Genomic DNA, 22,876 nt, shown 5'->3' on the forward strand with positions numbered 1-22,876 from the left:
CCACACTTGGACATCTGTGGCCCTGGCTCAGGGTTTGTAATGCCAGTTAGAAACAAAGAAAACAGCAAATGAGAAGCAGAAGCTGCCCACAAGGTGAAGATCAACAGTAGAGAGGGGCAGTGTGGAATCACTCAAGGCACCTGAAGCCACTGGAAGCACAGAGCATTCCTGGACAAAGCCAGCTAGAAACAGGAAAGAAGACTGAAAAAACACTCCCTTCCTCCTCCCCTGCGCCCCTTAAAATACATCCAAAACAAAACAACACCCCCCCCCCCAAAAAAAAAAAAAAAAAGAAAAAGAACAACAAAAGAACTAAAGAAATTCAAACAAACCATCACCACAAAATCCACAAACCAACCAACCAAAAAAAAAACTCCAATAAACTCCAAAACACCCATAACCCCAAACAGAATTTCATTATCTTGCTGATAGTGACCACAAGCAGATGAAGGCACAGCTTTGTGATAGTGCCAGCCACCAGAATAAGCTGGCATACAACAACCTCCATGACCAGCAGTGGTCTGAAGGTAGGTTTACTCTGTTCCACCCACTGCCTGGGAAGCCACTTTGGTACCTAATGGCCTGGATCACATCTTCTCCTGGTGCAACAATGTCCACTGAAACGACGGCACTGAATCAAGGATGCACTTCACAGTGACCAAAAAAACTGGGCCATGCAGGGCACATAGTCAGGAAGCCAGCCTGGACACCTCAGGGAAGGTTGTGGTCTCCCAGACCACCCACCAACACGTGCATTGCTGAGCACAGGCAGATGTTTAAGGGACCAGTTCAACACGCCCTCTACCTTCAGGAAAAGCCTCTGGAGGGATCTTGAATATTTTATTGTCCACTTTGATCTCCTCCCATCTGTACTCAGCAGCAGGGATTGAGTTTTTCTTGCACAGACAATCCAAGATCTGTGTGGGTTTAAAAGCATCTCGCCACATGTTGTAGCCATTTCTGCATGGAAAAAGAAAACATCAGGAACTTCTTCAGCTTAATTTTCTTTTCTAGGCTGTGAAACAGCCTTCCTTCCCAAAGCACAGGCTATGTCACTAGAACCCTGCCCAGATTTTCACTGGGAAAACCCTGGGCTTAAAGAGGTTACAAAAAATCTTAATGAATGAAAAGCACAACAAACTCTGTTCTGACAGAGAACAAGCTGGACTTGCACCCCACAGAGCTATTAGCTTCTGAGCAGCAGAAGCAATGCTAGGAGCAGGAGCAATTCTAGATACAGTTACTAAGTGAGAAAGAATTTTCAGCTGCGCTGGGTACTCAACTCCATTCCCACACCCAATTTTCCAATAGCAGGGTAGGAGAAAAGAAGTTTGCAGAAATCTGGCCAAAGATACTGGAGAATCCACATAGAAGGAGGCCAAAGGAAATCAAATGTCCTGAGTGTTGCTGCTTACAAAATATTGCCAGAGAAACTGCTGTACTTTCTGAAAAAGGTCAGAGTCAAGCAAGCACTTTTCTCACATAACACCAATGTGTAAGGAATAAAGAAGCTTTTTTGCTATATTATGCAAGGTATATTAGATTGCCATAGGAATTAGAGCTATCACAGGAAACTGGTAGGTGTCTAAAGAGATAGAGTTACCCATGTAACTTGTAGCAGATCTGTGGAGCACCTGCAAACGCATATTCTGTCTTGCAGAACAGGAGGACCTCTGCTACCCACATGTGTCAGGTAAGAACGTCTATGGCCCTCGTTGGTACCTACAAGTCATACTGCGCAGCCACTCCACAGTTGGCCCTGTGCTTGCTGTAGAATCGATTCTCCAAATCAGTCTTGGTCTCCCCAATCAGATCATCAGATCCAACCAAATCATGATCTAATATTGCCACAGTGAGTTCTGATTCCATGGGAAAGGAGACTGCCAGCTCCACAACTCTAGACAGAATCAAATAGGGAAAGTGCAGTTAGCAAAGAGGATAGAAATGAAACACAGGCTCTGCTTCGATAATCTTACACATTTAAGAACTGTATTTGGCAACTTAAAGGCCTCTGATAAACTTTGGTTCTCTCTAAATTAAGTATGTGACATTTTCAGTGTGTATGTTCCAACAAAGAAATTACTTTTCCAGGAATGTATGGCTTGGATAAAGGGCCTGGAGTTAGGGAAAAAGCTCTCCAATGCTTGGTTTCCAATTTTAAATCAAGTCCTTGGGTGTGCTTGCCTCCTAACCCAAAGTATGATGGCTCCTGAGTTAGCTGGAGGCGAGGAACATGCCCAAGGGCTTTGTGTAAAAACAAAATTCTCCATCAGAAAGGAACAGAGGACCTTACATGCTGAGCCACATTTCAAGCCCTAGATTTGCACTGTTCTTATTAAACCTGCTAGATGAAACCTTCCTGCATACTCTCCAAACACAGGATTGAGCTGCTTTGGGATGTATTGCTCCTTTGTGTCCTTCTGCTGCTTCCCCACAGTCACCACCACATAGGAGTCTGCTTTGCCATTGGGGTCTGCTGGAGACAGATTTGTAGCCTGGAACATATGAGATACTGCTGAACACGGCTGTGGGGGGCAACCTGCACAAGGAACACTGCACAGGCCTGACACCACCCCAGCCTGCTTGGTCAGGTCCCTCCAGCAACTACCCCAGCAGTGAAACAGCCACTTGTTCCCACACAAATCCTCACTCTATAAGCCATTGATGTCTTCAGCTGTGGACCCACGTACCTGTTCATGATCTCAGGGCAGATGTGAGGAGCCAAGAAATGCCCATCTGCCCATCCTCAAGCTATAAAGCATGGAAGATTCTTCACGGACAGGATGTAAGTGCCTTCCACTGGCAGAGGCTTCAAGCTAGCATCACATTTTTCACAAGTGTCACTGCTTGCATTTACTGAGCAGAGAATAGCAGAAGGACCACAGGGAGGGTAGAGACTGCCAAGCATTACTGTCACCTCAACCAGAGACTTACCTTAACAATATAAACTCTTACAAGAACCTTGATGGGTCTGTTCCTTGGAATGCCCTGGGAGACCTTGGGCTCTGTAGCAGCTTCCTCAGTGGGGTAGACATAGAAGGAGCCCTGCAGAAAATAGTTTTCAAGGAACAGCTGGATATACATGGAAATATCTCAGAAAGGACTGGAGCCACCAGCTTCACCTGCCAACTAGAAAATCAGAGCTATTTCCCCATTTCTCTACAGACACCCTGTGCCATAGGGACAGTCCTTTCCAAAGGTCAAATCATGTCCACATGTCCCAGGCAATCCCTGCTCACAATTTAGGCTGCAGGCTGTTGTACCACTGCCAATGTCAGATCTGAGCACCTCTAGGCACTTTGGGTTGCCAATGTAACATTTTCTAGGGACAGCTACAGCTTCTGTAGTTGATATCTCAGAGTCTTCAAGAGCTCCTGGATTGGAGGATGATACCTCTTTTAAATAAGTTTCCTAACTTAAGACCAGTGAAGCTTACTTATATAATACTTATATGCATACTGAATACATCCAGAGGCTGCAACCAGAATGAGTCCTTTATGCTTCATGCTTTCTCTTTGTAGCAGCTAAAAAAATCTAAATTGGATGGATTTATAAGACAACAACAGTAGGACCACAGTAAAATTGCTTCAACAGGCACTAACAGTACCCTAGCCATGTTGCAGCCCAAACTGCACACCCATGCACTCTGAAAGGTTTTGCTGGTGTTGGCTTGCTCTGAAATACAGGTCATAAGGATCTTCTTCCACAAGCAGCACAAATGTCATCCAAATGAAACAGTACCTTGTACCACGTAATGTTCATTCTCATTTCCATCTTCATCCTCATTTGCTTTGCCACGATGAAGGGGGAAAATACACAACCTGTCTTCAAAATTACCAAACTCATGTTCCAGCTCAGAGTTGTAGATCTGAAATAGGTAGATAGTAATTTTGGGCCTTTTCTTGCCATCTCAAAGGGAAGGAGAGTCAGAAAGACCATTCTTGCTCTGTTTCAATCATTCCACCTAGTCCTACCTTACTTCTGTATTACTCAGTGCAGGGTGTTAATGGTTTTCCTGCATGTCCCTAGGGCCTGCCTTGGATGTGGATGCACATCTCAGCCTGGCTTCAAGGTCTTACTAGCTGTATCAAAGTCCAGCAATGGTGGGGCCTCAGCACACACTGCAGGTTCTCCTCCCAGCATAGCTTCCATTGCAGAAGGTGAGGAAGACATGGACAAAGGGCCAGGGCTGAACATGACTAGGTCATCCCAATTATCACCTGAAGGGTAGCAATGAGCTTCCTCTTGGGTTGAGCATGTTCAGCTTCAATCACTGCCTCATCCTCTGCTTCAATGTCAGTGGAAGATATTCCCCTCCATCTAGAAATGATGGTAAGAGATTAGGAAACACTCTGATTTCGCCGGTCATACCAAGGGTCTCTACATGAAGTCATCCCAGCCACAGTTTCTGCTTTCACCCAGGGCTTTGACCTGTCACGCAACTGGAGTTATTGCTGTTTGTAGCAGGTGTCCTTCTGGCATTTCCTGTTTCCCACTACGGCAAGGCTGGATGGGTGAGGGACAAAAACTGGTATAGACCTACCTACCTGTTTGCCTGCATGGCTGCTGTTCAGACAGGCGTTGGGCAGAAACCAAATGAAGGAAGGTGGTTGGGCCAGTTCACAGGTACTGTCAGGGAAAGCACAGAGGAGAGCCCACCCTCATCTTTGTATGAGTGGTTATTTGCTGGCCTGTTGGTTTGGGTGTCTAACTAAAGCATCACTGCCACTTTCAGCACAGCCAGCTGAAAGAGACTGTGTCTAGACCTTTCTCAGGAGCACCACCAAACCAAGGACAGAGTGGGTGTGTCCTTGTCCCATTTCCCAAGGCTCCAGATCCCTAGAGTACTAATGGCATGCAGGTACCCTCAAAGTCTCCTTAAATTGTATTTACATCATTTTTATACTTCGCACTTTCCCAGGTCAGAGCGATATGAGTCACTGCTTACACCTTTGCATACCTGAAGCTACAGTTGTAACACTGTTCTCAGATCATAAAAAGATTGGTATTACTGTCCATTACCTCTGGTACCTCCTGTTACCTGATTCACCTGCACCCCAGGTGAGTACCCCATAAGCACAGAGTGATGCCCAGATCCTGGACAGTTTTTCTTGTCCGTCATCCTCTCTCCATCCTACCACTGCTTCCTGGTCTCACCTAGACAATCCCGTGATCCCTGCAGACAATTTTTCTGCATTTTGCCCACACAGGAAAGCACTTGCGTTAACACCATTTTACAGAACTCCATTATTTTCCAGGAATTTTCTATTTTCCAAATGTTTTTCAGGAAAGTTTGGTGTTTTCAACTTGAAATTAGCCCACGTCAATGTCTTCAGCCTCTCTGCTCACTTTTATGTTGTTGTAGCTGAATGTTGCAAGGGTGTTGTCTGCACAGACGCCATTCTCACAAGCCTGGTACCCTCTGGGATGGTATAAAATCTTGGTTCTTCCCACTAAAGAGTGGGGTATTGCTAGAGAACTCACCTGCATCATTCAAGTCATCATTCCCAGCATCTTCCTCATCACTGCATGCCTGAAACACACACAGTCACCTCAGATCCTTGACAGAAAAAACTTCCCCTTCTAAGCACAGAACACCGACATTTTCCTGCCAGCAGAGTAAGTAATACATAACATGAAATCATTCAGCAATAATATCATAGCAAGATGGTATCCAATGAGTGTCTTAATAACTTTTTCTTCTCTCCAGACCCTCCTGTTAGCTTCTTTTGATTGGAAATTAAGTTGACAGTGCAAGGAAGGAAATTTGGAGCAGACCTCCTCCCATAACACATACTAGGACATAACCAGGACAGAGTAAGAAGCGTGAAAGTCCCTGTTAAAGTCAGCAACGTCACATTTTCAGGAGACCCTCAAGAGGAGCTGCCTCATTCTCACACCACTTGAGCACCGAGCCTCAGAGATGTTTCAATACCCACGTCCTGCTGAAATCAGCCCACCTGGTAGATGCTTGATACCTAGCTACCTTAAGTATGCTTGCTACACTAAAGTTCACGTATTCCTGCAGATCTATGCCAGGAGAGCTCCTGTGACACTCAGTATAGTTGAAAACATCTTCCTCAGACCAGTGCAGCTGTGGTAGATAGGGACAGGTGAACAGAAGATCTCGGGATGTGACGGAAAGAAAGACCCTTCCCCCCTTCTCCCTGCTTCATGTTATCTATTAACCCCAGAACATGTAACCACACCTAACCCAGTAGTTTTCCACTCCCGACTAACCCTAGGGACCCTACAACCCCCCTCTGACGTAGCAATGTCCCCCAAGACTATTTAAACCCATGAGATAAGATAATAAACGCTTTCGACCGTCCACCACATTGGTGTCAGCGTGTGTCGTTAGTCTGAGTAGCCCGGACAGGCCAGACTGCCGTGATGTTGCCTTGCAACCAGGTCGCATAACGCCTCCTATGAAGGCAACATATCTGGTGCCGAAACCCGGGAAGAAGAGAAATTCGCTCGGGTAGCAGGAGTTCACCTGGACAAGGGCAGCGGCCGGAGCGGTCCGACCGTATCTTGGCGCAGGGAGACGTCCCAGGACCCACGAGAGTCATGGACAGCATCGCCAGGGTCGTAAGTGTGATTTATAAGCAATGGGGTATCGAGTGTAAGCTCAAAGACTTTTATCTTACTATAGCAAGGCTGCTTGAGCTTGGGGCGACTGAACGCCCAGTGGATGTTTTGCATCTGGGAATATGGGAAAAATGCACAGCCACGCTGGCCGAGGACACGAAAACCTCAGGCAGTGGCAAGAGCCTTAAGGCGTGGGGCAAAGTAGAGAAAGCCCCGCGCAGAGCAATAGAAGAGCAGGAGACATGGAGCGCGGCGCGTACGTGTTTATTAGTTAGACCCGGGCTCGGGGTGGGAGCGGGAATGCAGACCGCCCCTGAGGACGATCCACCCGGGAACAGGGATCCGGGGGGGCCCGGAGCGTCACCCCCCTCCCCAGGCCAGAGCCCAATCCCTGCCACGGAAACCCTCCGGAGAACCGCGGCTTCCCCGTCCGTCCCGCCGCCGCCGGTCAGCGACCTGTTGCCGGAGGTGCAGCAGTGCGCAGAATGCTTTTGGCAGGGGCTGGCAGGGGAAGCCAGAGATGCAGAAACCGCGGCTCGGAAAGAGACGCTAACCACGCCGCCACCTTACCCCTTTGAAAATGGTGCTGGCAGCCAAGGAGAGGGGCGGGGCGCGGGCGGTCTCTGCATGAAAAGCCAGGAGGCGCGCGATTTCGGAGACGCGCGTGCATGGGAGAAAGAGGAGGAGAGCGGCAGAGGGCACGGAGCCAATCGGCAGCCATGCCTGATGCTGCTACCATCTAAGGGAGAGACCTCCCCCTGCAGGAGGAAGGGCAAGCCTGGGGGGCAGGAGCGGTGCCACCCCCGCGGGGAGGAGCGAGCTCAGAGCCGGACAAAAAGGCACCGAGCCCCAGAAATGCACCGGCATTCAACTTCCGACTCGGAGTCCGGCAGCAGCTCCGCCAGCTCGGAAGAGCTGATGGGAGCCGGCTGGAACTCTGAGACGGAGGAAACAGAGCCAACGCGATTTAAGACAAAACCGAGTAAAGCTCTAAGCCGCACCGAAAAGCGGTCATAATACGAAACAGCCCAGTTTACCAGCTGGGGAGAAATATCCTGTTGGGGCTGTGGGAGAAAAGGGCATCTCATTAAGGAATGCAGGTCCCAGCCCCAGGGAAACGGGACAGGGAGGGGTCGTGCGGGCCGCACTCAGCCTCCTCCCGCTGCGAATACAAAGCGGCCCACCTATGCCAACCCCCAGTGGGGCGGGGAGCCCTTAGACCCCATACCCCCACAGGAAGCAGCCAGCTTCATACCCCCGCCAGCGACACAATTGCAGAGTCCCGCAACACAGCCCGCGGTACCTTCATACCCACTACCACCGCAAACAGCACCTGTGCCGCAGGGTCAGCAGGGAGCACCCCAGAACGGGACCCCTGGGTGGCCCTGGCCATGAAAATAGGGAAGGAGCCCCCGAGGGTGTGGGGAACATGCCGCCTCTATGGCAGTCAAGACCCCCACGTAATAGGGCTTCAGTTTTGGGCAGACACAGGAGCAGACTGCTCGATCTTGTCCCAAGCCCTGTGGCCCCGACACTGGCAATGCAAAGAGGTCCCCCCAGTGAACGGAGTGGGAGGGCCGTCCCAAACTTAGAAAAGCACCCAATTGGTAGCTATAACGCTTCATACAAAAAAAGGACCAGAACGAACAGTAGCAATCCACCCCTATATTTTGCAAAACTCTCCACCCCCTAATAAGAAGGGACATCCTTGCTATGTTAGGAGTCAGGATTACAAATTTATAACGAGGGCCACTGCTGTACACCCACTGCTGCCAATCAAACTGACCTTCAGAACGAAACTAATGAAAAGCCTTGAGTTTCAGTTTGCAGGACATGCTCGTAGACCGTCCCCATAACGCGTACACCACTGCTTCAGAGGGAGATGACGGACCACCAAGCCGCCAGACAAAACCTGAGAGTCCCACACCGGTGAGACCCAGACATGCACAATGTCTTTGTGCAATTTTGCTGTTGGGGCTTGTGGCCGGGGGGCAAGCCGACCCAGGCCACTACCCTCATCAGCCATTTAGGTGGGTCATGCAACATCTTTCAAGTGACAAGGTGTTCAAAGGGGTCACCACAGCGAACACCCCATCCTTCGTGTTCCACATAGCCGACCTGTTTCCAGGACAACCAAAACTACGGCCCGCAAACCCACACATCGTACTCATGTACATATCCTACTGGTGCCCAGCATCCAACCCAGGGAAAAGGTACTGCGACTACCCGGGGTGGGGACATTGCGGATATTGGGGCTGCGAAACCATTGTTACAGATGCCAGACCATGGGGAGATGGGTGGCAACCGCAGGAGCCCGACAAATTCTTACAGTTCACCTGGGCACCCTTTGGCTGCAGAGACCACAATGCACAGGCTAGATATCGGGGATGCGTAAGTTATAACATGGCCATCCTACAGCCAGATCACCCTAGCTGGGCCACGGGTATAGAACGTGGACAGTGGTCCTCAGAGGACCAAGAAGGTGGGTGAATGTGCGAATTATCAGGCTCCAGCCACCAGCACCTCGACCAGTAGGACCCAACAAAGTTATCAAGAACGTGCTGAGAGGGAAAAACACAACCCACCCCAAAACCGTGCCCCCAAAAGTCACTGATACCCCGATCGGCCTTGTGGATGCCCTCCGGATAGGCCGCACAGCTGAGTAAGATCCTAACCCAATCTTTCCTATGCTAGAAGCTACCTTTCTAACCCTAAACGAAACCAAACTGAACCTGACTAACTCCTGTTGGCTTTGCTATGATGTTAAACCCCCTTTCTACGAAGGCATTGCTTTAGACACCCCCTTCAGTTACTCCACAGCCAGCACCCCCCACTACTGAAGATGGGACACTCCCCACAGAGGAATCACCCTGAGTCAAATCACAGGACAGGGCAGATGTTTTGGCAATGCAACTTTAGCAAAGCAGAAAGGCAACTTCTGCACTAAAGTTGTCAAGCCCAACAGAAAAACCAATAAGTGGGTGGTCCCATCCGCATCTGGGATGTGGGTTTGCCAGCGATCCGGACTGAGTCCTTGTGTGTTCCTTGCCAAATTTAATGACTCTGTCGACTTCTGTGTCCAAGTTCTGATTGTTCCTAGGGTCCTGTACCACTCAGACGAAGAGATATACCACCTTCTCGAGGAACCTGACAGACTCTACAAAAGAGAAATAATCACAGTGCTGCTCGGCCTGGGAGCAGCTGGCACAGCCACGGGTGTCTCAGCCATCGCAACCCAACAGCACGGACTCTCTCAGCTGCAAATGACCATCGACGAAGACCTGCAGAGGATCGAGAAATCCATCTCCTGTCTAGAGAAATCAGTCTCTTCACTTTCAGAAGTAGTTTTACAAAATAGGAGAGGACTGGACCTCTTGTTCATGCAACAAGGAGGACTGTGTGCAGCCTTGAAAGAGGAATGCTGCTTTTATGCAGATCATACGGGAGTCGTTAAAGACTCCATGGCAGAACTCCGAGATAGACTGGCTCAGAGAAAGAGAGACAGGGAAACCCAACAGAGCTGGTTTGAATCCTGGTTCAATCGATCACCTTGGCTCACCACTTTAATTTCCGTCCTGGTAGGTCCACTGGCAATACTGCTTTTAGCTGTTACCATAGGACCATGCCTGCTGAACAAACTAGTCTCGTTTGTTCAGGCCTGTCTAGAAAGGGCAAACATTTTGTTCATAGGCCACCAACAAATGCTGTAAACCAAAAACTGCAAACACAGTCAGTCGCAAAAGCCTTCGAGACTCGCCTTGCGAAAATTACTCAGGTTTACCAAACCAACCTTTCCTTACCAAGTTACAAGTTTGTACCTCACTCCAGTGCCTATATCTACGACTACCTCATTTTGTATATGATAAGGAGGGGGGAGGTGTGGTAGATAGGGACAGGCAAACGGAAGATCTCGGGATGTGACGGAAAGAAAGACCCTTCCCCCCTTCTCCCTGCTTCACGTTATCTATTAACCCCAGAACATGTAACCACACCTAACCCAGTAGTTTTCCACTCCCGACTAACCCTAGGGACCCTACAACCCCCCTCTGACGTAGCAAAGTCCCCCAAGACTATTTAAACCCATGAGATAAGATAATAAACGCTTTCGACCGTCCACCAAATTGGTGTCAGCGTGTGTCGTTAGTCCGAGTAGCCCGGACAGGCCGGACTGACGTGCTGTCGCCTTGCAACCAGGTCGCACGCTGCCTCCCATGAAGGTAACATGCAGCCTATTTTCCCTTCTGTTGGCAACTGTCACAAAATATTACCTGGTTATACAGCTCTTTCTGGGACGCATAGTACTTGGACCACCAATCCAGTTCTTCCAGTTCTGGTTTTTCCTCTTCATATTCATCCTCCTTTTTAACAAGCTTATTGATAGGAATTTTCTTCAAAGGAGCCTTGAGAGAAAAGAGAAAAGGGTTCAGAGGGAAGAAATGGCCACACCGGACAGTCATGCACTCTCCTCCAGTGCCCTGGGAGCCTCTGGCAAAGGCTCAGCCTTCAGGCAGAGCACAGGAGATGCAAAGCTGCCTGTGGCTCCAGCTTTGTTTTTTGCTACAAAAGAAGCTATTCTCAAGGCACAGGGCAGGCCTCCTTAACGTCCCTGTGCCAGAGCCCCAGCACATGGCACTACCAATGAGCAGGCAGGAGAGAGGAGTGTTTCAGTCCAGAGAAAAACCTGGTGGATGAAATCTAACACTGAATTTCTGATCTTTTTTTCTTGTTGTTTGTAATCTACAGTTTGGCTTTACAAACTTCAACATTTGTTGGGCCCAACACATCACTCACCTTCACAAAAATAAGGGGTTGAGTGATGGAACCTGGGTCACCAGCTGCCAGTCCAATGTTTACCACGGTCTCAGATGGAAGACGGTGAGATGAGACATTGCAAGCTGAGATGAAAATAAAGAACTTCATGTTTCCATGCATTTATTTCTGCCCATTACTTCTTACTTTCGGCCACAGGAAAATCCTCTCTGTTAAAGCACTAGTCTGATTGATTTTAAAGCTTTTCAAAACAGACCCTGCAAAAATACTGCTGGAAATCCAACTACAGTACGGAGATTGGCCACCATCACCAATATGCTTGTTGCTGATTCCCAGGAATTCAGAATTATGAGATACACCTTCCCTACTCAGAAATAGACACAGATTGATCAATCTTTGGCTTCTTCTTCATGCTTCCAGATCAGGAGTGCTGGCTATTGCTATCACAGAGCTATTTAGCTAAGCTATTACCCAATGAACAGACTTTGATCTGACAATGTGAGAGAACTGAAAACTTTTCAGTCCTTAGTCCTAGTGGACGAGCTCCCTAAAGATGGAGCTCTCATTGAGAAAATTCTTCCATGAGGGTGGTGAGGCACTGGCACAGATTGTCCAAAGAAGCTGTGGCTGCCCCATCCCTGGAAATGTTCAAGGCCAGGTTGGACAGGGCTTGGAGCAATCTGGTCTAGTGGAAAGTGTCCCTAATCATGGCAGAAGGTGGAACAAGATGATCTTTAACCTCCCTTTCAACTCAAACCGTTCTGTGGATTCTATGACCTTGTGATTGCAAGGAGAGGATTCTGCTGCCTGGCTAAGTGGAAGTGGAAGAGCCAGGGATCTTTGCCACTGGAAAACCTGCCTGTTGTCTCCATGAGAACCTCTCCAAGTAGCTTACCTTTGGGAACATTCTCTGGTTCCTCCTCCAGCCCTCTGGAAGAGAATTTCATCACATCGGACATGACATGGCTACCCACAAGCACAGTGCGCCCAAAAGCACTCTTTTCCACCACAAAGATGCTGAGGGGAGGGTGCAGGTATATCTGCTCTGGAGGGTCCTGTGAAAGAATTATGCATGGGGTTCACAGGAGTAAAGGTGATCAACCTGTGTTGAGCTATCAAACTATGGCAGCCCCATCAGATAAGGAGAAGCTTGCTGGCACCTTGCACCTATGCCCAAAAATCAAAGCCTTGCAGTGACAGGCCATGGCTAAGATGGCTCTCAGTGGGCAGTTTCACAAAGGTTTTGTTCTGCAGCTGAACCATGTGGTCATGGGAGAGCAAAATCCTGGAAGCAGTTCCCCTCCTTCTATGTTGTCCCATGTAGAGAGGCGGTGCAGAGTAGCCATAGTGTACCCTGGCATGGCAGAATCTACCTTCCACTGACCACATCCATGTATTTGACCAGCTCAGTGAAGTTGGGGTTCTCTTTGTAGGACACAATCACCTTTGATTCCACCTTCTTGCCAGCACATTCAATGATCACCTGGGGCTCATCTACCTCAAACAAGTTCACTCTCTTCAGGTCCCTCAGGCCCCAGAACAGGATCTGAAGCACAACATGAAGCTGCTGTCTGAGACATGCCAGCCTCTGCTATGCCCATGCTGCCACCCCCCAACCCATAGGACACAGTCCCCAGAAGAGGCACAGGCCTGCTCTCCCAGCTCAGCTGCCCAGCTGCCTGTTGAACTACTCAGATGGTTTCCCCCTCATGGAGGTCAAGCATCTCCATTTCTGGCATCTGCTCAGGCCTCGCAGGCACATTTGACCGTCAAACTGGACTCCCTCACCAAGCCCTGCCCTCCACCCAGGGGCAGCTTGAGGGGAAAGCCAGTGCAGCAGAAGGTGGTGCACCTCTATGCGGAACTCCTTCAGTACTGGGCGGATGCCCTCAGGGATGATGACCCGTCCAGCATGGGGGTCTTCCAGGCAGCTGGGCTCCTTGGGCTCCACATCCTCAGGCACTGATGGCTAAACAGGTGGAACCACAACACAGCAGGTGATGAAAGTCACCTCTATTCCATGCCATACCAAGCCCCCTCTCTCCCTCCTTCTAGTTCTACGCTCACAGGCTGTCCCTGCAGCCTCCTCTCATTGGAAAGCCAGATATGGCCTCCAACTTGGAATTCTGGTGGGCTCCATGCAACCAGCTCCTCACTCACATAGCTCTCCTCAGAGAGCTGGCAACCATGTACAGCTTCCTACAAGCCTGTTACCTCCAAATGGCCACTGTAATCGAGCTCAATCAGCTCAAAAGTGGCAATGAGCTCTCCTGCTGCTATGCTGCCTCTGTAGAAATTGAAGAACTGCAGGGCAGGTTTGGTATATGGCTCATCGACCAGCTTCACCTGTGGGACAGCAAAGGCCTGCCCAAGGAAATCAGGGGAGCCCTGCAGGAAAGAGGGGAATTATTCAAATCATCCTTGTCGTATCTCACCACCTCAAAGACCACCACTATCTCCAGCCAATCTGGGACAGTACAAGACTACTCTTCCACCCATGTTATCATCTGCTTTGATTTTTTCTGCTCCGTCCAGAGCTAGGAACAGATAAAGCCATGTCTACAGCAGCTCCACTTAACTCTTGGTTCATCTCCATGCAGAACTTGGCAAACGGCCTGGTACCATGCACAGAGGACATCAAAGCTAGATCAGGTTTTTGAGAGTCTCCTCCAGACAGGGTTTGAGTATCTCCAAGGATGGATACACTACAAGCTTTCTGAGCTACAAGCCCAGCATGTGTTCTACCTCTGTGTAAAAATTGCTTTTTTATATCAAGATGGATTTTCTTCCTTGCCAGTTTGTGCTCATTGCTTGCCATTGGGCCCCTTGGTACCTTCCATGAGAAATCTGAACTGACCTTTTCCATCCTTTCCCATCAGGTAGCTGCAGACAGCAAAAATACACTGGCTTTCTCTCAACTTCTGTAGGCTGAATATACTCAGCTCTCCTACTTTGTCCTGTGCTCCATCTTGGTGGCCTCCTCTGGACTCATCCCAATATGACAGGGTTTGTCTTGTACTGGAACCACAGGAAAGCTGCTGAGTTACACAGGAGAACCTGGTGCAAGTTATGTCATTAGCCTTAGGACAACAAAGAGGCTCTAGGGGACAGTGTGACTTTAAAGCACTAATAAAGAGAGAAAAGGGAGGACTGAGGAGGGATGAGCGACGGCATGTGGGGACACAGGGGAAGGAATAGCCCTAAAAGCAATATCATTTCTCCCAGGATATGAGCCTTCTGCAATGTGAGCCTGCCAAGGAAGCAGGCAAAATGTTTCTTCAAAAATAAGAGATCCTGGATCCAACAAGCACTCATCAGCCCCTGATGAATTTAAGAGTATCTCTGAGTCAGAAGGTCTCAACCTCAGCCATAATCCCCACGACTCACTGTTAGCAGTGGACCAGCACCAAGCTGGTCCATGGAAACCAAACAGAGAAGTGGCAGCACTCAGAGATCCTCTGCATTCCCTCTTCCAGAAACAACAGAAGGAGGGCAGCATACTTACAAATTTATTGTGGCTGAAAAGGTTGATTATAATGATGGGGGTCTCTGTTTTCAACTCTTCTTTCTTCCCATCAATAATGAGATGGTCAAACAAAAGCTCATTCCCCATAGGGCTCAGTGTCTCCTCCAGCATCTGCAGATGGAGACAGAAGGCCCAAGTGTTCCACAGTCAGTGGAAATAAATCATATGCAGTAAAGTGAGGAACTCTGGGCTGATTCCCTCTCTTACACAGCCACATGCAGCTGGCGGCTAGCAGGAGTGATGTGGTAAAAGTGTGGGATCAGCACTCAAGGTCAACTAGTACATGCCAATCAACCTTTGAGACCATGCTCAATGACTGTCAAATATTCCCTGAACATATCCACACTGCTCAGAGTATAGATACCTGACTGCTTGGACATACAAAAGTCCCAGGAGGACTGCCAAAGCACTGGCTTTAAACATGTCAGTGAGGGCACAGTCATTTTTCTCTCCCCAGGTTCCCAAGATGACAGAGGCAAGAGTTTAAGTGGTCTCACCCTAGTGGTCTGGCAATGAGCTGAAAACACCACTCTTGCAAATGGATCTGAAAGGCCATTATCATCTGCAGGAAGGATCCCTCGAGCCTGATACAGATGGGCTCGGAGCTGGAAATAGCTGAAGTCTGGAAAAAAAAGGAGAGAGGAGGTCCCCAACAAAGTCCTGTATGAGGCCAAAAAAATGTCTGAAGGAGAAGGCCAGCCAGATAGGAGTGGGCACATTATGTGACAAACAGCTACTAATTCTAGGGACTGTGGTTCTCAGGCCAGTACATCTCAAACGATTTAGCCAAGCCAGACAAGCTCAGTGGGCTCTGCAGACACCTCTGGGAAGTACATGACATATGACATGTGAAATGTGCAGTGTTCTGCTATGAGCATTTACTGCGGGGGAGCACCACCAAGCCTCATCAGAGGGGCAGAACTCATGCCCATTGCCAATTTGGTAACACATTCAATGCCTACAAAGGGCCCATCCTGTCTGCTGCTTTACCTGTGAATGTACAAATACATCCTTATGAGATCAAACTGGATGTGCCTATCCCAGTCATGCCCTGGAGACAACCCTAGATAAGGTCCTAATTCTCAGACATATTACAATTCCCAGATCAGTGTGGCCTGGAGGTGAAGGATTGTGAGGGGACAATACATCATCACAGACACTAATCTATGGATGGGACCTGTCAACTCCTTGCTCTCCTACTTAGGTGAAGACCTGGTATCTTCACTCACCATCCCTGCTGAGCCAGCTGGGAGGGCTGTATGCTGAGAGCTGGGCTATCTCCTGCTCACGTTCAGAAAGGAACTCCTCAGGCAGCTCTGCCAAACAGTTTTTCGCGTATTTGGTTACCCCAAGCCACATGTAGATTTCCAGTTTGGCAAAAATCTCACCAGTGTGTAAGCCAGGGACCTGAAAGCACACAAGGCTTAGCAGGTTACACATCTCAGACCAAGATGATCACCATCAGCCTGGGACTGACCAAAGAGCATAGGAGAGAGAGAGCACCATATCAGCAGAGGCAAAAGGCAGTGGTGGAGTGAGAGCTGTGTTTCCTTGTGAACTCCAGGATTTCAGGAAGGAAGGCTGAAAGCAAGGAGGGGGAAACAGCATGAAGCAAACAGGAGCGCACTGTTTTGGTATAAACCCTACCTTCATAAAGACAGTCTGGATCTTTGCACAGTCTTTGCCTTTCTCCTCTTCAACTACTGAGTAGAGGATGTTTTGTGCAGGAATTCTGGCATATGCCACACGCCTGTTGTTGCTGAGCATCCAGATGAGTACATCAGGGAGAGTGCACTGGGGCTGGAGGGAGGGAAAGGAGGAACAGCATGTATCATCTTCCTTCTATTGACATGGTGAAAGCTTCGTCTCCTCACGGGCAGGACTGCTGAACAATGGCAGTTTAGAGATCCAGAAATAAAGGACTTAACATTGGCCACACACTTCTGAAAGTCAGCCCTGCAATATGGCTCTGGAGGTGTTGTGGTTTAACTCTGGCTGGCAACTCAGCACCATGCAGCCCGTCACTCACTGTCTCTTGGTGTGATTGGAAACAAGATTCAAAACTTTCAAAAGTGAAAGAAGTAATGGATTGAGATAAAAACAGTTTAATAGGGAAAGAAAAAGCTTCACACACAAGCAAAGAAAACCAAAGAATTCATTCCCCTCTTCCTGTGGACAGGCAGGTCTTCAACCATCCCCAGAGCAGCAACGCTCCATCATAGAAACAGTGACTTGGGAAGAAAAACACCATCACTACAATTATACATCACTCTACCCTCACATAGCTAAAGATGTGAAAATTATTTCACTTGGTGAAAGACTTCTCCAAACTTCAACAGTGTCTGTCCACCTTATGTCAGCAAACATGGCATTCTGGTTGACGCTACAGCAACGCACCGATTTTTTTCAGTTACTTAAAATACAAACAATGAAACTCTGAATATGGAGAGTTTCTGCTATGGGTGAGGATTTATTCCAATGCAAGTTTGAATCTGCAGAAAGTATCTAGGGTCAGACCCTGTTGGAAGTGCAGGCAGCACAGGCAAGTTTTCCGAGGCAAAACTGTCTGCTGCAGACAAGGCCTTGGGCTCGTGGGGTGGAGAGGCCCAGGAGGCCTGGAGCTGGCCCAGCTCTGCCTCCTACCTGAAATGACCAGGGTCTATGCCTTTATTAATAGTCAGCTCTTTATTAAAAAGTCAGCTCGGCAGGGGGCTCAACAAGGAGTTCGCCCCCGCTGTTGTAGCTTCTCCGGTCGCCGAATGGTGAGCAGGCGAAGAGGTGTGCAGTCCATATCTGAAGTCCCAGCAGACCGTCCTCTCTCCTGGTAGCTGCAGGGTGGGAGGATGTGCAGAGCCTGCTGCCGAAGTCCAGCAGCAGCTGTCCCTCTCCTTCCCTCCTGGTAACACCAGGAAGTGTGAGTATGCTTTGCTCCTGCTTCCCACAGCCCAATCCAGTCTGGTCCTCTGTAGGTTATGGTGATAGGTCAAACACAGACTAGGGATGGGGTTCCCTTTTCCCCAACGAGCACACCCATCCAGCCCCCTCCACTGTGCCCATCTTTTCCATTTAGGGGTGTTTTTCATCCCCAAAACCCCCTCCCATGATTCCACTGGATTATTTTGCATCCCAGTCCTAGAATGGTAGTGAGGGTGGGGGGAGGTAGGTGATTCCCAGGAACAATTAGCTAATTAACATTTCAATGTCAGTACTTAGCCCAAGCCAAGTGTCCCAGCCAGGCTGTTTTGTTCATAACACTACCCACTGCAGAGTTGCTTGGAGCCCTGCTCCGCCACTAACAGCCCTGCAAAGCTGCCTGGCCTCATCCCTCCATTAGAGATATCACATGGTAACTTCCAGCAGCTGGGACTTGGAATTTTACATAGTGAGGGAAGACAGCAGAGGAAAAGCTTCAGTTTAGACTGAAGTTTAGACTGGTGAGAGCCCCAGCAACCAGCTCAGTATCCTCTCCTTGCCTACCCTCTCCAGCTCAGAACAGGGTTCCCTAGGAGCCACTGTACCTCTTTAGCCATGAAGCGTATCTTTGCCAGGATCCTTCTGGTCTCCTTAACCTTCTCCTTGACGTTGTCTTGGGTCAGGTGCCGCCTCACACAGAGCCCCTCCTTTGCATACAGGATCTGAACAGAAAGCACAGCTGTCACACAACCAGCCCTGCCCCACTGCCACCCTACATGGGGAGTCTGCAGGGAGCCTATTGTGCTGACCACATCCATTTCGCTCCATTGCACCCTGACCTCCACCATGGCTCACTGCCCAGCTGCTGAGAGCAAACCTCCATGAACCTGTCACCAGCCATTTAGCAAAGGGTGCCATGAACTGGAGACTATGGTAACTCATCAGCCTGGCCAATATCATCTGGTAACAGAAGTCCATGAGCTTTAAAATCATTTGGAGCAGAAAGATATCTAAGGAATAAACATTCCAGAAGCTGGTGGTCTGAGGCTTCAGATAGTGCCTGTTGGAGACTTTGGCCAAGGATCAACTTGGGGCCACAGTAGTGTGGGATTATGAAGTTGCAGGAAACTGCAACACAGGGCTTGGCTTTCACCATTATTAGTACATATCAGAGATAGTGTACACATATGAGGAGAAACTTTGGGATTAATCAAAACTAATAATGAAATCCAGAAGAAATTCAGGGTGTACACCCACTGTGGACTGGCAAGGCCAGAAAACTCATCTCTTAGGTGGGTTCTCTCTTCCAGAGTCTCTCAGGCCTAGCAGAGTGCCTTCATGATAGCTCAGGTGATGACACGCAAGGAAGGAGAGGGAATGGAACTGGGACCCAGATATGCCTAAATTTTATTTCCTGGTGCTGTCACTGCATTTTGGTCAGCTAAGTAGACAGCTTTGTCATTTTTCAAAGCTTTGTAGTCTGACGGGGGCTATGACTCTACAGCTGTGCTGTGATGGAGGGTACGTACTTGTGCTCTCATTCAGCCAGCTAGTCTTGTGTTCAGGGTGATAAGTGCCCAAGTGTTGCCCTTTCTAAGGACAGACAGATGAATGGCTGTTGTAGACCTTCTGGATACGTACTCAGCCAAGGGGCTGAGTTTCCAGGAGTAGCGGATCTCAGTGAGCCACCACAAAACTGCCTGCAAGAATATGGTGCACCAAAAGGCCTCCAGCAACCTACCGGGCAGCAATATGCATGTGTTCAACTACATATGCCCCAGTGGAGATGAAGGAAGGCATCAGGGTACAGCATCTGCACAAAACAGGGGAAAGCCATGGCCAGACCCTGTCTCTTTTCCTTGTGCTGGAAATTGTATTGCCCTGAGTAGAAGCTGGGAGATACTGCAGTAAAAGCCTATGAGTGATACAGTGAGTTTTAGCTCCGGGTTTCCTTCTTAGCTTCAGTTTCTGCTGATCCTCCAGAAGTTTCACCAGAGCAGGGACTGCACACGCTCCCACCAACCACCACCAAACCCCACAACTTACAATGTTGTGCATCAGGTATTTTGTCCGACATCTGTCCCGGTTATTTGGATGAGCCATTGTTTTTCTCTCTGCGCTGAGTGAATATTGCCTGCAAAGAGAAAAGCAGCACAGACTCTGTATCCTCTGCACCCAGCATGTTGAGCACAGCTCACAGCAGAGACACAAGCTCCAAATCCTTGGTACCAATCCAGATGTGTCAGGAGGCTGCATTTCTGCAATGCCTTCTCTTTTGCAAAGTTGTTGGTTCAGAAGGTACACTAGGGATTCTCAGCACCTGAGGCTCCCTTTCTACTGTGGACTGAAGTGCATAACAACCCCCACAGGGTAGTCATGGGGATTGAAACACTGGTCTTTTGACTGTGTGACTGAAAAGAGTGAAGAAAATGTCCTTCATATTTAGGAAACACGTGAGAGCCCAGGAACACTGAGGCTGTCATCTATGACCCCTCTGATTCTTACAACAGGACTGGAATCTCCTCTCCAAACTTGAAGAGCTACAAGGAGGGTCCTTTTCCCAAGTCATCCTCATTTCCTTCTGCCATCCACCTCAAAAGGAGAAGAGAGAAGGCTGCACACAGCCAAGGCAGAACATGATATGACCTCCTAACCTGAAAACAAGAATCTTCAGGACATCAAGGACATGCTAACCTGCATCCAGCTACAAATTCCTCAAGCACCTCTCTGAGCCGCTCTTCTGCTTTAGCCTTTGGTCTTCTCAAGAGCTTCCCCACATCATCCAACCCCTGCTCCTGTAGTGAAATCACAATATTCACAAAGCTTGCACCTGGCTGAGGGGTCAGAGTAAAACCTTGCAAGGATGCATTTGCCACAAATGGCTTATGTCTTTCTGCAGAGCTGGGATTCATGAGAGCTGTAGATCAGCACTATGCTACCCAGGATGCTCCAGAGCCTGAGGATAACCTTAACAATTGTTACAACATCTTGTGTCTCAGGCCTCGAGCAGCCACTAACACACTGTGGTAAGTCTACTTTCATATTTTCAAGCCAAAAGGGAAAGGCAGGGTCCTGGGGAGAGTCTGTATCCCCTTCATGACAACCTGAGGCTGAGAGTCTGCTTGCTCAATCACCTGCTCAGGGCTCACACAGCTCAGGACTGGCAGCAGAGGAACTTGTTGTCACAGACATCATATTACATCACTCCTCCAGGAAGCACCACTAGGCAGTTGCACAACATGAGTCCACGTGGCCTACCCAGCCTGTCTAAATGGCCAGTGGGACTAAGCCCTGTGAGAGACATGGACTTGCACAGATGGTGAGAACAGCAAACATCTCACACAGCAACAGCACATGCAACAAGGAAAGCACATGAGGAAGGAGCATGCCACAGACAAACACCCTGAACATGCTACCAGGCGCTCTGCCAGTCTGACAATCCAGTTGGAAATGCAGAGTCTCCAGGCGTGATCCTCCCAGTAGCTCCATACATACACACAAGGTTTTTCATGTGTCATGGGTAGGCAGCTGTAAGACCTAAGGAAAGCAGGCAGAGGAGGTTACGGCTACTGCTACAGAAAGCATATGCCATATCGTAACACATGCACTTGCATATCCAGCAAGGGAGCAGAAGCTGAACTCTGTCTCCCTCACAGGGAATTAATTGGCTGTTTTGGGGTCTGCAACATGGACATGGGTGCAACCTGCTGGATCTGCCCTTTGCCATCCCACACTAGCACACAGGGTTTCTAATAGAGAAGCAGCACATGCTCAGATGAATGAGGCTGATAGGAGCATGGGATACTGCCGAGATTTCTCACTGCTATGGGACTAAGTAGAGGCAGGCACAGGCCGCACAATACAAAGACCAAGACATTGCCTGGGCCTATGGGACAAACTAGGCAGCATTCCCAGAGCAAATATCAGAAGAGCTTGTGTATGTGTCTTGCCTGCTCAACATAGGACAGCATATGCCAAGAGTACTCCTCTCCTTCCTTACTGGAAACATGCCCTTAGGACACTGCTTGTGAAGCAGAAAAAGGATGGCTGTTATTGACAAGTCTGTTTCCTTGGGACCCCATCCTTGGCCATCTGCAAACATCAAGCAGACACCATAGGGCTTGTAGAGCTAGTAGGAAATCCCAGGCAGCTAAGCCATGGCAAGCTGCAGGATTCCAAAGAAGAGAAACCTATGATGCATTGCTGAGCATTGCTGACCTCTAATAACATCCGGAACAACCAATGTGGGAAGCTGTGACAGCTCCAAGAAAGGTGGGATAGAAAGATATAGAAGACTTACTTGTCATACTCCATGGGCTCTGGTCTATGACTCTTTTTAACTGATCTGTTCAGTGCTGCTAAAACTGGAGTCAGGATTTCAGCATCCAGCTCACCACCTGAACCAGCATCCAGTAAAGGCTGCCTTTCCTCTTTCACTTCTTCCTTTTCCACTTTTTGCCATCCTTTGATCACATCCTCTTCTGATTTGCCATAGTTTCCTTGAAGGTGAGCATTAAATGATAAACAGGTAAGTGGGATCACTCGGGTTTTTTTAGAAAATACATTTTCTATCTGGCAATACCAGACGCTTGGCAGTCTTCCTGCCAAGAGAAACACAGAGGCATTTACTGCTTTGGGAACTAGTAGTTGTGTCTAACCATTGGCACATCACATGGACAACCAGGAGGTTCAAGAGGGAGCTGGCCAATTGCAAGGAGGTCCTTGTGTATGCCTTCTCCAGTTCTGCCAGCTACACCACGTGCCTGCTGACTACCATCTATGTCCTTCACTATCAAGCATCTTCACCTATCCAGCTTAGCAGCTGGGGGCTTTGACCCACTCTCAGGCCATTGTTTCCCCATCACTTGTTGTCGCATCCCCTCAGGGCCACATGGCCAACCCCGGTATCCGAGCTTTCCCTGCCTTTTTTCCCTGTCTCGCTACCAAATCCTTCTATTTCTTTGTACCCCTACTTTCCCCAAACTTTCCCAAAACAGAAGAGTTTTCCTAAACTTTCCCAAAACAGGTAAATTGCACAAACAGTGCAAATCTCCAATCCCATAGAAGAGATTCAGG

At 48.8% G+C, this 22,876-nt stretch overlaps 1 protein-coding gene across 1 annotated transcript in view; it reads right to left on the reverse strand.

Moving 5' to 3' along the window:
- Positions 1 to 22,876, reverse strand: part of LOC140680395 (fer-1-like protein 4) — a 37,302-nt gene that overhangs the window by 6,823 nt on the left and 7,603 nt on the right. Inside the window, exons 11-31 of the mRNA XM_072917188.1 lie at positions 22,383 to 22,401; positions 22,101 to 22,299; positions 19,847 to 19,934; positions 19,438 to 19,500; positions 18,406 to 18,522; positions 16,535 to 16,687; positions 16,117 to 16,294; positions 15,385 to 15,509; positions 14,867 to 14,998; positions 13,576 to 13,749; positions 13,214 to 13,330; positions 12,746 to 12,907; positions 12,257 to 12,416; positions 11,383 to 11,486; positions 10,860 to 10,991; positions 5,485 to 5,533; positions 3,749 to 3,909; positions 2,935 to 3,045; positions 2,368 to 2,495; positions 1,727 to 1,897; positions 806 to 960 (exon numbers count right to left, since the gene is read on the reverse strand). Of these exons, the coding sequence (XP_072773289.1) occupies positions 806 to 960; positions 1,727 to 1,897; positions 2,368 to 2,495; positions 2,935 to 3,045; positions 3,749 to 3,909; positions 5,485 to 5,533; positions 10,860 to 10,991; positions 11,383 to 11,486; positions 12,257 to 12,416; positions 12,746 to 12,907; positions 13,214 to 13,330; positions 13,576 to 13,749; positions 14,867 to 14,998; positions 15,385 to 15,509; positions 16,117 to 16,294; positions 16,535 to 16,687; positions 18,406 to 18,522; positions 19,438 to 19,500; positions 19,847 to 19,934; positions 22,101 to 22,299; positions 22,383 to 22,401 (2,698 nt within the window). The remainder of the gene's footprint in view (positions 1 to 805; positions 961 to 1,726; positions 1,898 to 2,367; positions 2,496 to 2,934; positions 3,046 to 3,748; positions 3,910 to 5,484; positions 5,534 to 10,859; positions 10,992 to 11,382; positions 11,487 to 12,256; positions 12,417 to 12,745; positions 12,908 to 13,213; positions 13,331 to 13,575; positions 13,750 to 14,866; positions 14,999 to 15,384; positions 15,510 to 16,116; positions 16,295 to 16,534; positions 16,688 to 18,405; positions 18,523 to 19,437; positions 19,501 to 19,846; positions 19,935 to 22,100; positions 22,300 to 22,382; positions 22,402 to 22,876) is intronic.

The sequence above is a fragment of the Taeniopygia guttata genome, chromosome 20 (genome assembly GCF_048771995.1).
Source record: "Taeniopygia guttata chromosome 20, bTaeGut7.mat, whole genome shotgun sequence".
Taxonomy (NCBI): domain Eukaryota; kingdom Metazoa; phylum Chordata; class Aves; order Passeriformes; family Estrildidae; genus Taeniopygia; species Taeniopygia guttata.